This window comes from Penaeus vannamei, chromosome 40 (genome assembly GCF_042767895.1).
Source record: "Penaeus vannamei isolate JL-2024 chromosome 40, ASM4276789v1, whole genome shotgun sequence".
In the NCBI taxonomy this organism is placed as follows: Eukaryota; Metazoa; Arthropoda; class Malacostraca; order Decapoda; family Penaeidae; genus Penaeus; species Penaeus vannamei.
The window spans coordinates 22,586,196-22,601,195 of NC_091588.1; the positions used below are offsets into that span (position 1 = coordinate 22,586,196).

At 32.9% G+C, this 15,000-nt stretch overlaps 1 protein-coding gene across 6 annotated transcripts in view; it reads left to right on the top strand.

The window, feature by feature from the left end:
- Positions 1-4,545, top strand: part of LOC113808229 (zinc finger MYND domain-containing protein 11) — a 24,588-nt gene extending 20,043 nt beyond the window's left edge. For 5 of the 6 annotated variants that reach the window (XM_070117312.1, XM_070117314.1, XM_070117315.1 and 2 more), the window contains 3 exons: positions 1-26; positions 903-1,021; positions 4,273-4,545. The exon at positions 1-26 is cut by the window's left edge and continues 136 nt beyond it. In XM_070117312.1, coding sequence (XP_069973413.1) covers positions 1-26; positions 903-1,021; positions 4,273-4,285 — 158 coding nt within the window. In that variant the 3' untranslated portion in view covers positions 4,286-4,545. Of the gene's footprint in view, positions 27-902; positions 2,068-4,272 lie in introns of those variants that run through there. The other variant, XM_027359575.2, reaches the window with a different exon arrangement.
- The last annotated feature ends 10,455 nt before the right edge of the window (positions 4,546-15,000 follow it).

A 15,000-nucleotide genomic window follows, 5' to 3' on the forward strand; every position in this document is an offset into this window, starting at 1 on the left:
TCTCGGACACCAAGAAGAAACAGTGGGTGAGTGTTTGAGGTTGTCATTGCTGGTAGCCCATGACTACCAGGTATGTGCACCATCACCGTAGTTTTGTTTGGTGAATTTTGTTTGCACATAGAAGGCTCTGCAAGTACTCGATCTCCAAGGAACTAGTAGTCCTACAAGACCTCACTTGATTTCCCTGTTCCTTGAGATTTTCTGGAAAGACATCTTTTTCTGATGCAGTCAGTACTGATATATTACATTCTTTTTCTGATGCAGTCAGTACTGATATATTACATTCTGAGTATTATAAAGGTAATAACATTTCTAGTAGCAATAATGAAATAAAGAATCTCCAAGATTTAAAGAAAAGAGTAAATATATGAGATAGGTAGTACTAATGATTGAATCCTTGGTGAGTAAACACTTCTGGAGCCATCTATGTTTTAACAAAGTAATGAACTTAAATCACAGTGGATACAACATACATTTTTGCCATCCCAGCATCATTGTCATCACTGGGTGAAGTGATCATTAGGCTGATAAGTTGTGGCAGTACTTTTGTGATGGAATGTAGCCCAGGGTAAATAGTAAGGAGGCCCTTACCCAATCATAACAGTAACATAAGATATCAATACTCTTGGCTAGGACATAAAGTATTTTTTAGGTAGTGGGACTAAAAGGAGGCTTTAAGTCTACTTTTGAGAGGCTGTTTCTCACCAGCCAAGAACAAACAAGTGCGCAACTGTTTAGTGTACATAACTTTGGGCAGGCCCAACCATACATAACACAATGACGTCTTCCTAGCACCAGGGATGTGTTGTAATGGGATGTTGTCCAGCGATTCCCAGCATAATCAGATTGATGGGTTGCCTAAGGAAAATGACTAATATCTCTTTTTCTTCTTAATGTTGCAGTGCTGGACATGCGAAGCTGAGGCAATCTACCACTGTTGCTGGAATACGGCTTACTGTTCGATTGAGTGCCAGCAGGTACATTGGCACAAAGAACACAAAAAGCTTTGCCGCAGAAAGAGGTAATTTAGTGCAAATAGTGGGGCTGTGTTTGATATGAGATACAAAAAGAGTGAGTTTTATTAATAATGTCATTGGTTTGCTGTTATTATTATTATTATTATTGTTGCTATTATTGACATTATTAATTTTATTATTATTATTACTATTATTATTATTATGATTGTAATCATTATAATTTGTTACTATTATCATCCTTTTTATTATTATTATTATATGTATTGTTTCTTTGTATAATTTCCTTTGTATAAAAGAATTAAGGTTTTTAAGTTGCGGTTCGTGTGACTGCCTGAAGTTTGCGAGACTTGTAAGTTCTTTGTTTATACTTTGATATTCAGATCACAGAAAAAGCGACGAGAATAAGCTTTGTGTATTAAGTGTGGTGTTATGAGAGAGAGAAAAAAGGAAGAAATTTTGTGAACGTTATAGTTTTCTACTGTAAATAATATGACTAAAAAGAAAATGTACAAGTTAAGGAGTTGGATATGCGGCAATGCTGTGAAATATATATATAAATTTAGTCCTGGAAAATAGTAAGTTTTATACTTGTGAATTGGGAATTAGCAGTTGGTTGACTGACACATATTGTAATATACAGTATATCTTTTTATATTTCATTATTATCTCTTTTTTTTTTTATTAGTAGTATTATTGTTTTCATTTTTTGCACACTACCCATAAACCTCAACATAGCAGGTTGGCCGGTGTTTGGGAGAATGGCAAGATGTACAACTCCGTATTACGTGTTGGAAATCACTCGATGTTCTCTGTACATACACTTTTAACTGTCAGATGTTTTGAGGAGGAAGAATAATTACGATTGGAAGTGCAGCCGTCAGTACCCTCAAACACCAGCAACCGCTCCCTCATTACGAGTATGCATGACAGGGCCGTGAATGTTATTTAAGCTTATGCTGAATGTGCTCCGGGAGATAGGTAGTAGGTACAAACAAGATGGATCAAGATTACGAAAATTGTTCCAAGTCCATATTACGTGTTGCAGTTCTCCATGCATGACTTTGAATAACTACAATATCAAAGATTGAAATAGACCAAAAACAAACAAAACAACTAATGAACGTCAAAGGTATTTAGTTTGCAGATTAACAAAAAGGAAAAATATGCAAGAGTTATTCAGCTGCACACTGAAATCTTAATTGTCCTGCAGTTTGTTCAAGTATGTATCAGTCTCTGTGTCTCTCTCACTCACTTCTCTCTCACTCACTCACTCTCTCTCTCTCTCTCTCTCTCTCTCTCTCTCTCTCTCTCTCTCTCTCTCTCTCTCTCTCTCTCTCTCTCTCTCACTTCCTCCCTTTCCCTCCCTCCATCCCTCTCCTTTTCTCCCTCTCTCCTTCCCCTTCCCCTATCTCCCTCCCCTTCTCTACTTTACTCTTTCTCTGCACTGATATGCAAATTCATTGCCATACTTGCAAATATTATTTTAAGTGTGTGTGTGCGTGTGTGGTTGTGTGTGAATGTGTGTGTGTTGCAGTTTGTGGGCAAACATGCTCACATGTGTGTGTGTTGTACCCTGTCTGTTAATTCAGTTGGCAATCAGTGATACCACAAGATTATAGATTAATTTGGTAATTAACTTTTCCTTAATTGATTGACTTAGTAACTTTTTTTATTTCATATGTGTGTATATAGAGATATGTATAGACTGGTTTAAGACTTGGTCATTTATTTTTTTTACTCGTTCTTTATATTTCTTTTATTTTTAGTCATCATGGTAATTCCTTTGTTATTTTTATTTTAGACATAGAAATCTGTTGATTTGCAGCATTTTTTTCTCTGGCTGACAGATTGACAATAGCTGGTAGTTAAGGAGATGCATTATTTGAGAAGAAAGTGTAAAATGTTTGTACAAGGGAGAAGATAGATCTTCTCCTTTGAGTGTACTTTGAAGTGCAGCTTACATCTATTTTGTTACTATGTCTTACCAGTGCAGATACTACCTGTAACATTATCCAGGCATGTTATATTTTATCTTCTCTTCCTCATTCTCTACCACTTTCTCCTTTTTCATTCTTTTCAGTATTTTTTTTTTCTCTGTCAAATTTCTGATAATAGGTAGAACAAAGTGTAAATTTAGGGAGCCAGGCCATTATTTTTTCTAGGCTTGTCATCTCAACAAGGTGCAGTAACAGTCTATTTTTTTCTAGTAAGCATTGACTGCTATCAAGAGAACAGTTTTTTGGCTGTTAGCATTAGGGTGTGGCTAGTAGGTCAAGTAAGGTCAATAGAGGTTGACAATCCAGGAGATCGAGTATCATTACCAGTGGGTTAACATTTTCACTCCTTTAGGTGCTTGTAATGATATTTTGTCTATACTGTTTGCATTTTTTCTTTGTATTCTTGTTTTAGTCGAGAAAAAAAAAATTATATTTCTAACCAGTCATTACATATAGATAACAAGATTTATTTGTACAGGTATTACTTGGTAGTTCATTTTGTGCTTGTTATCTGCCTTGCAAAACTCGGAATGGTACAAAAGATTAGCCGTTGCTGTACAACCTCATCCCTTTAGATAAGCAGTTAAGGTGGGCGTCGCCAGAAAGCCAAATGTAGGGTAGTAAAGCGAGGGTTTGTTTGGGATAGGAATTCACATACAAATCACACAATGTGTCTGTGTGTGTCTTATTGTGATGCCTGTATATTCATGCATATACACATACACACACATATACATTATATAAATTTTTACATGCTTACATACGAATGTACCTACAGATATATTTATATGTTAAAGGATTTGTAATGTTTACTTGAGTGTTTTATCGTACTGAATTAACTTTGATGTTTTATTGAAGGCAAATGTGTCATTGTGGTATGTTCACAGTAAGAAATACCTGCCAGATGTGAGATTTAGGAATGTCTTGAGCTTTTTTCCCTTGCCAGTTTGCTGTTGTATATTTTTTTACTTTTCACGTTGCTTCTTTATGCATTTTTTCTTTCATTCTGTTGGTCCTCCTTTCTCTCATGATCTGTTGATATTTTTTATTTTATTGCACAAATTTCTTTGGACTATGCAATGATTGAACTAAAATGAGTAAGTAGATGCTAGAAAGAAACCCCATGTTTCTGTTTATATAACATAAAAGAAGTACTCTTAAAGTCTAGTTAAAATCCATCTCAAAATAGTAACACAATTCAAAACCAACATCAACTTTCATTTACAAAGTCATACTCATGGCAGTTGCCTTATTTACAGCTGTCTTGTGTATTGAATGAATATTTGTTCTACTTTTAGTTTCCACTGCTAGAGCGGGCCGAAGAGTGAAGATATGGATCGTAGGCTCTGTCTCAGGACAGTCACAGAACAATATGAAGATGTAATGATGAGGAATAAGGTTTTTCTTGTGTGTGTGTGTGTCTGTGACTGTGTGTTTGTATGTGTGAGTGAGTGAGTAAGTGAGTGTGTGCTCGCGTGCATGAGTATTTGTTCTTGTACATATGTTTGAGTGGTTGTATGTAGGGCATAGATTATTTATGAAAATGTTGATAATGTGACAGAGAAAAAAGATGTGTGTGTATATATATATATATATATATATATATATATATATATATATATATATATATATATATATATATATATATATATGTATATATATATATATATACATATATGTGTGTAGATATATAGATATGTTATGTATATATATATTATATATATATAAGATATTTATAAAATGTTTGTTTATATATATACATACATATATATATATATATATATATATATATATATATATATATATATATATATATATATATATATATATATATATATATATATATATATATATATATATATATATATATATATATATATATATATATATATATATATATATATATATACATATATACAAATAATTTACATGCTGTGTGTGATATGTCAGAAAATGAGAAAAAGGGTTGATTTTATTCAGCACCTGGTATTGATATCCTTTTATTTAGTAATCTGGAAACATGTTACTCTTCCGTGAATGCTTTCATAGTGCGGTGATTTGTGCAATAGAATATGAGAAATATCAAGAGAATGTGAATATTCATTTTTGGTAGCTAAAATGTAGATATATATGTACATATATAATGAAAATTGATAAAAATGCATATGCAGAAGAGATAGACTGTTATTTCTAATACGTTTTTTTTTTTTTTTTTCTTTCTTTTTTATTGTTACGATTCTGCCTCTTTTTATCATCATTGTTGCTTTTTGACACACCTTTTCATTCTGCCTTTTTACACGTAAAATCACTGACTCGAGTGGAATGATTTGAGAATATTTCATAATTTCTGTCAGGAGATAATAAGAGATAGATGAAGGAGGAGGCCAATCAGGAATTCTGTTTCCAACGCTCCTCCCCCTCGCCTCTTTTCCCTCTCTCCTCATCTCTTCTCTCCTGTCCTCCTCATCTCCTCTCACTCTCTTGCCTCTCTGCCTTTTCTCATCTTCTCTCTCCTTTTTTCCTCTTCATTCCTTCTCTCGCCCTCATATCCTCTCTCATTTCCTATCTCCCCCCCCACTCACCCCTTCCCAACCCCACCACCACACTCGCCTCTTCCTCTACGTTACTTTTTTCCCAGTGCCGATTTGCTTTACGGGATTAGGATGAGATGAAGGGGGGAAATAATTTTATGTAACTTTTTTTTTTTTTTTTTTTTTTTTTTTTTTTTTTTTTTTTTTTTTTTTTAAGGCACAATTATAAGAAATTGTGTGGATGTCCAATGTACATATTTAGTAGGGTTGTTTTTTTTTTTTTTGTTTTTTTTTATTGTTGGCATTGCTCAAGAATTTCTATGAGATGCCAGTCATCGCACAACATTGTGTAACCTTTTTTTTCCCCCTTTTTACAAGATTTTTTTCTGGTTACTGCACACTGTATACACACTTTCTTTTTTATCATTTATTTTGTTTTCTTAGATGAAGTATATATTTTTAAAAATGTTTCAGTGTCTATCTCTATTGCGTTAATCAATCTTTACCTTAATATTATTTGTGAATTTTTATTTGAGAAAAAAAAAAAAGAAAGATATCAATTAAACTCTTTGTATGTTATGCTGTTTATATGAATTACACACTGATTTTTTTCCCCTTTTCTTTTTTACTGACATTATTTTTTAATATGTTCGAGAGTTGTAGATACACCTACTTCACGTACATGTGAGCATTAAGCATTAAGTTATTGGTAGTGCCATAGGGTATCTGCCTCGTCCAGATTACGAGAGTTCATTTCTAAAGGGGAGAGATCTTGAGAGTACAAGTCTGCCTTTAGGGTTCTTTTTCTTGTAAGTGAGTGAATGATTTCTTAAGTATTCATTGTAAAGAACCGTACTTTATCTCTGTGGATTAGATCTTCTGACGCGCACAAGATTAGTGTCGGTGTGTTTTGTTCTTGTTGGTCAGTGCAGACATCTGACATTATGTAGATTCTTGTCATTATTCTGTTGATCAGTGTTTTGATAATGCTGTGAAGAGTGTGAGTAGAAGAATATTTTTGTGAAATTCAGATTTTTTTCCCCCAGGTAAAAGTGAACCAGTTTGAAAATTACTTTAGTGCATACAGACAGAAACCTATTCATCTTTTACAGCTCAAGCCTGATGCATGTTGAACATGCAAATACATATAGAGAAAATTGTAGTCCAGTGACTGTGATGGGTTTTCTTGCTTTGTTGGTACCATAGATGGTTACTGGAAGATACATATTGGTGGTGGAATCAGGTTTTTGGTACAAAGCAAAAAGGATGATGGGTGTGTGTGCGTGTGTGCAAGATATGTACATAATTTTTCTCTTTCATTCACCCAAACTGTTATGTAAAAAAAAAGAAAAAAATGTGTGAATCTGCTGTGCATTAAGTAAGATCCTTTTTTCTTTCTTTCCTTCTTTCTTTCTTTCCTTTTCTTCAAATTGGTGACAGTATATTAGTAGTATAGCCAGGTACATTGAGTTCTACAAAGCCATATCTGTCTGTTTATTTTCAGAGCAAAAATTCCCTCTTGTTATGACTCGGAATTTACTCTGCACCAAAGGGTTCAGCCAAAAAGAGTTATCTTGAGTTAAAGGATGAAGTTTGCCTTTTCTCTCTCTCTCTCTCTCTCTCTCTCTCTCTCTCTCTCTCTCTCTCTCTCTCTCTTTCTCTCTCTCTTTCTCTCTCTCTTTCTCTCTCTCTTTCTCCCTCTCCCATCCTCCCTCCCTCCCTCCCTCCCTCCCTCCCTCTCTTTCTCTCTTTCTCTCTTTCTCTCTTTCTCTCTCTCACTTTCACCTTGAAGCTTGATGATTTAAGTAATGTTTTTTATTAAGTTTTAATTACAATGATTCATATGGTGATGCTAACAGTCAAGTCGTAATACAAAAATTTTGCTCACAGTATACTTCATCATTGCCGAATGGAAAACAGGAAATGATCTCTAAATATGTGTCACGTGGAATGCGCTTCTCAAAGTTTTGTAACGTAACCATGTTATTGTTTTATTGTTAGATTTTAGACAAATTATACCTCATTTCAGCACCAGGACAGAAAATGGCTGATTATTTTTTTCTCCTCTTCTCATCTTCTTTTTTCTCTTCTGTTTTATATGTAGGAAAGAGAAAGTAGTAAAAGTTTAATGTAACTTTATTTCTCTCCCTCTTTTGTGTCTTACTCTCTTCTTCCCCCATATAATTATTTGACATAGTTATTGTGGTTCCTTTATGAAAAATTAAAAAAAAATCAATATTTTTATATGTTTATTTGCAATATAATAATTTGAATAATTAGAAGATGAAGAAGTATTGTCATATGTTAGCAAAATGCTATAAGTACAGGTGATTTTGTAATAAAAGAAATATATATGTAAAAAAAATTATCTAGGCTCTGAATTATGTACAAATTGATAGTTATATTTGTACAGCATTAAAGTGTATTTGACATTTTGTAGAAGCTCTAGAGTTTTTCTTGAACAATGTTTTGCTATTTAAACTGTTATCCCGAATCTCACACAAACAAAACAAAAGAAAAAAAGACAAAACTAAACAAAACAGTAATGACTCTTGTCTGTTGTTTCCTTTCTTGGTATATATATTTTTTAACCTTTGTAATGTGTGTGTTCAGAATGTGTTTTTTTTTCCGTTGAAGAGGATTCTTGTCATGTGGACATCTCTGTTGTTATTAGTTAGGGAAAGAAATTTGATCACTTTGTTTAATTTTATTTTGTTTTTATTATTATTATTATAATTGTTAATAAGACATATTTACATATGCACATACACTTAAACATGTGCTTATATTTACATACACACAAGCAAATGCATACATATACACACAAGCACACACAAAGCCATGCACCCATATACTTACACACACAAAAACACGTGCACACATTCACATACACATGCACACTCACATTATTTTTTTCTCTTTTTTTTTTTTTTTTTTTTTTTTTATTGGCATTTTATTTTTTATATATTTTTTTTACTGTAGTTGTTCACCAATTTACCATAAAGTAACAGCACTAATACATGCACTGGTCTGTGAAATTAGTTTTCATAATTGCTGTATTACCTGTATCTGGTAATTAAATTTTGATTGTGAATATTGGATTTTCCCTTATTTGGCACATGAGCCAGTATACCCCAAACCAAAGATGTGACGTGACTGCATTAAAAAATCCATACAAAGGACGTGTTTGGGGGGAAAATGGTTGAGTACAGGCTCAGGTCTTATATGAACATGAAATAGATACGTAAAATACAGGCAAAAATGTAAATACTCTAAAGTGAAAAAGTCTGTGGATGTTGGATATCAGTTTAAAAACCTTATGTGGTCTGATATTATTGTGGATGAAAAATGAAAATTATTTATTTTCAGGAAAAAGAAGAAAAAGCTTTATTGTTTTAGATTGATTTTCTTGTTGATTGAGCATTTGGCCGGGACAGAGTGTTAGTTCTGTGTTACTTGGTAAAAAATAGGAGCTAGTACAATGTGCACTTAGTTATTGTGTTAACAAACAAAGCAATGCCTGGGTTGAATAACACTCTCTCTGTCTCTCTCTCTCTCTCTCTCTCTCTCTCTCTCTCTCTCTCTCTCTCTCTCTCTCTCTCTCTCTCTCTCTCTCTCTCTCTCTCTCTCTCTCTCTCTCTCTCTCTCTCACTATCTATCTCTCTATCTCTTTCTCTCTCTCTATCTATCTATCTATCTATCTATCTATCTATCTCTCTCCCTCTCTCACTCTCACTCTCCATCTAGTGCTGCATATCCCAGCTGATGCAATAGTAACTTATCAGACTGACCAATTGGCCATAGGCTATGTAGTATTGACCATTGTATTTTTTTTATGAATTTTGTTGCACACTGATGGCTCTACAAATGCTCAGCCACCAAGTCACTTAGTAGGCCTCACCTGATTCCCAGAAAAAAATGTTCTTTTCTAATACTTATTGTATTGATTGTTATTATTGGTAAGGACATCAGTTATTTAATGTCATTAGAATACTAAGAACAATGTAAAAAAGGGTCCCCCCTATCCCTTGCCCGTTGTTGTCATGGAGGGGCTTAGGAGACGGAGACTGAGACCCAAAGCAGGGATCTCCCCTGCCTAGGGCCTCAGCCCTCGACTCAACTAATTTTTCATGGTCTTTTCTCCCTCCAGCTTTCTGTTTCCATCCCTTCTCCAATCCCTTCTACTATCTACTTCCTAAGGTGTAAGAGCCGTGCTGAAAGGATGAAAGGCTGATCTTGGGCCAGTCCTGAATGGCCTGCGGGAACAATGGGCACGGTATTCACCTGATTTAGTTGTCTAGCCCTTACCCCCTTAAGGGGCACTGGTGGGGGTAGACTGTTTATTTCCCCTACATAATCAAGGCTTCCCATGGCCAGTAATGAAGATGTAATACCCTTATTAGGGGCAGTGAGGCTTGCCCCTTCATCAAATAGCCCCACCAATTCAGACTTTACTGGCTCTCCATCTCTCTGTAATACTACCCCCTCAACAATACTCCCTCTTCCACACGTCCCCGACCATCCACCACCACCAACCCTACAAATATCTTAAATACTCTATTTAGCCCAGCTAAATGGGACCGATTTTTTGTGATCCCTTCTACAGCTCCTTACTCAGGCAACACTCTTCGCTTTCAACAATGCCTCTAAAAACAAGGGGGCAGAGCCCCTTTCTATACCAGATGCAATCACTCCCATCTCGTAACAGTCAGATCAGAGACTGAAGCTATTGCATTATCAAATCTAACTGATCATTCTGGCAACCCCATTCCTGCAGAGCCTCATACAACTCATAATACTTGTCCTGGAACTGTCCAAAGATTGGTCAGACTGTGGAGAAGACTTACTCGGATACCTCAAAGACCAAGACGTGAAATCAGTACAATGCTACACCATTCCTCCTAGAGGTCATCGTAAGTAACCAATCAACATTACCAAAATGACTTTCCGTACACATGACCTTCCCTTACATATCTACATTGGTGGACAATCCCTCCCTGTTCGACCTTACCAACCCCCTCCCCGTCAATGTTAAAACTGTTGGCGCTTTGGACATCCCACCAAACACTGCCATTCCACAGACCAATGCCCTACATGTGCCCAACTCTGGCATAACCGATCAAACTGCTCTGCACAAACACGAACATGTGATAACTGCGGCAGCTCCCATAATGTATTTTATAGAGGCTGTCCCACTTACAAGTTCGAGTCTGAGGTAGCAGCTCTCAGATACAAAGATACTCTACATGAAGACAGACAGGAAGCACGCCGACAAGGTTTCTCCTATACTCCCTACTCTAGTAATGTCGCTCGCTCTGCCCCTCCCCCTCCACCTCAAGATGTTACTACACCCTCCCCTATACCTACTTACTTCCCCACTTCCACTTCTACATTCTATCTCCCCCAGTCAAATTCTTTTGCTACTCTAAACCCAGATACTCCAATCTCAACTACAGCCCCAACACCATCCCCTCTCCCTCCCAGCACTACCCGCAGCAGACAGACTAAACATTCCACCCTTTCTTCCCCTGTTGCACACTCACCTTCACCTACCTTTACCTTCATTCCTCAGACACCAGTCTCCTCTTCCCTCCCTCATAAGAGAACTTTTGTCTCACAAAAAAGACACAAAATTCCACACCTCATGCTCCCTCCATACTCAAAGTGACTGCCGATATGCATTCCCCTCCTGCTCATATTCCCTCGACACCCCTCCCTCCTACTCCCTATCAACACAACCTAATCCCCTCAATTCCGCCTACTACCGATATCCATCCTCTTGATAGTACCGATATCAATCCTCCTCCTCCCTCTTGGGAGGGAGTAGGAGGAGAAGCAAGATTCTTCAACCTGACAAGGAGTCTTATTTTTGCAATATCTAGTCTTGTAGAAGGGATTGGCATTGGTAAGAGGAAACAAGGTGAGAGTGTTGTGACATTTATCACTCCCAAATAACCACTGAATTGAGTCCCTGTTGTGAGAGAACTTATGCAGAAATTCACTTGAAATGCATTATTAATATTGGAAATATCTGTTGCCTGGTCAGTATCTTTTGGATCAAACTTACATCCAAGCTCTATGTATGTCTTGTTATAAGCTGTACAGTGGCAGTAATTTTTAGTAAATCAATCACTAAATGTAGTCTTTTACAACTTGCATGAAATGAAATTACCAAAACACTTAGAATGAGTACAAAAATTATTTTCCAAATAACAAGGTACAGTTACTTGATATTTTATTATTAACTGAGTATATGTACTGTCCACTGCACTTTTGTTGTCACTTTTGTTTACGCATACATGGCTTTATAATTGTTTAGTCACTAAAGAATCCATAACCAAGACTACGTAACTTCACCTGTTTACCTAATTTCTTGAAATTTTAGTAAAGTTTTGATTTCTAATACTATTAGTATTAACGGCTTTATTGTAATGTTATTAACAATGCCTCTAGCAGCAATTTTTTTCTTTCTTTCTTTCCAATAAATCCACAAATAAAGTGAACAGGTGATAAGGAAGTTCAAGTATTTAACAACTTGGTGACTGAAGTGCTGGGAGAGCCACACTCACATAAGTAAAATTAGTAAACTAAAAATGATAGTGGACATGTACATACACCTTACCAGTGTTAACAGGTTAATGGTTAATCTCAGCATATGAAAACATTTAATATTTTATTGAAAGTCCACTCATGAATTAATGAGAGCCAAGACTGACTTCACACTAGTTTTCTGTATTTTTACGCAAATATTTTTGATAAATGCATACTGTGAAAAGCCAAATAGATAATCATATTTGTACAGGAGCATTAATAAAAGCATTTATAATGATCTTCAGTCTAGGTTTATTTCCACAACATGTACATTAACTGAAGCCTTTACAGATTTGAATATGTGGTGACCTTGCATATGCTACAAATTATCAACTCATTTTTTCCTATAATTTTGCATTATAAATCAAAATGATAAGTAGACACAGACTAACAGAAATGATATCAAAGAAAAAGAAAGAAATCATTAGTCCCCCCCACCCCACCCCCCAAAAAAAGTCCTACTGAAATACCATTCACAAAATCAGATCAGTTGCATGAACAAAAGATTTTAGACTGAAAAGAACTTTTCATCATTTCTTTTCATCTCATTTTCCACCTGTATCCCAATATTCTTTGAAGAATTTTATATTACATTTGATGTCATACAGCATACATTAGTTTATTTAGTTTATTAATATGCACTTCTATAAATACACTGTAGATCTTTGCAATAAAACTCAGTAATCTGAAACTTATTTTCTGTTTTAAGTCTGCAAGATTTTGATATTCTCTCCAAATGTCTACTAGTCATTTGAAATTTATATATTCTAAAACAGAAGAGGAAACATTAAAAGAAATGAAGGATGAAAAAAGGAAGGGAAGAGGAGGAGGATGGGGAAAAATATATAGGAGGATGGAAAAAAGGGAGGAGAATGGAAAAAAAAGTGGATGTAAAAATGGAGAAAAGGGAAAGAAAATGGAGGATGGGAAAAAGGAAAGAGGAGGATGGAAACAAGGAAGGAAGAGGATGAAAAAAAGGAGGAAAATGGAGGATGGGAAAGAGGAGGAGGATGGGAAAAAAGGAAAGGAAAACAGAGGGTGGGGGAAAAAAGGAAGGAAAGAGAAGGAAGGAGAAGGAGAAAGGGCAGAACGAGGAAGGAGGAAGAAGAAGAAAGGGAAAAGAGAGGAAAGAGGGGGTGGAAAAGATGAAGCAGGAGACAGTGTGATGAGACAGAGGAGGAGGAGGAAGAATGCAGGAAGGAGCAGCAGAGAAGAATAATGAGAAAATGTCCATAATAGCAGAGGGAAAGGATAGGGAGAGAGACGAAAGGAATGAGGGAAAGGAAAGGGAGAGACAAGAAGAATGAAGGAAAGGGAGAGACAAAAAGAATGAAGGAAAGGGAGAGACAAAAAGAATGAAGGAAAGGGAGAGACAAAAAGAATGAAGGAAAGGGAGAGACAAAAAAAATATGCAAATTATTTTATAAAAACAGTTACAACACTCAACAGATGACTTATGACTTCCTACAAATATGGAAAATTTGTATAAAAAGATTTTACCTTATATACATATCAGCATTTTATGAAACTATGACTCAAAAGACATCATTACAAGAACAGTATAGGATAAAATAATTATACAATTATATTAATTATAAGAAAAGTATAATACAGTATAATCATATAATTATAATTACCATTACATATAATATATATTTACATTATATATATATATATATATATATATATATATATATATATATATATATATATATATATATATATATATATATATATATATATAATGTATGTATATATGTATGTATGTGTGTATATATATGTATCTGTATATGTATGTATATATGTATCTATATATATACATATGTATATATATATGTACATATATATATATATATGTATATATATATGTATATACATATATATATGTATATATGAATATGTATATGTATATGTATATGTATATATATATATATATATATATATATATATATGTATTTATGTATATAAACATATATATATATATATATATATATATATATATATATATATATATATATATATATATACATATATATATACATACATATATATATATATATATATATATATATATATATATATATACATATATATATACATACATATATATATATATATATATACATATATATATATATATATATATGGAAATGTATATATATATGTATATACATATGTATATATATAGATATGTATAGATATAGATATAGATATGTATGTATATCTAGTATATTTAAATATATATACATATATATATGTATGTATATCTAATATATATAAATATATATACATATATATATATATATGTATGTATATCTAATATATATAAATATATATACATATATATATGCATAAAGAAATATATATACATATATATATTTACATATAATATATATATATATATATATATATATATATATATATATATATATATATATATATATATATATATATACATTTACATATAATATATATATATATATATATATATATATATATATATATATATATATATAGATATATATATATATATATATACATATACAAATAATAAATATATATATATATATATAGATATATATATATATATATAAACATATATATATATGCATTTACATATAATATATATATATATATATATATATATATATATATATATATATATATATATATATATATATATATGCATTTACATATAATATATATATATATATATATATATATATATATATATATATATGCATTTACATATATAATATATATATATATATATATATATATATATATATATATATATATATATATATATATATATATATGCATTTACATATAATATATATATATATATATATATATATATATATATATATATATATATATGCATTTACATATAATATATATATA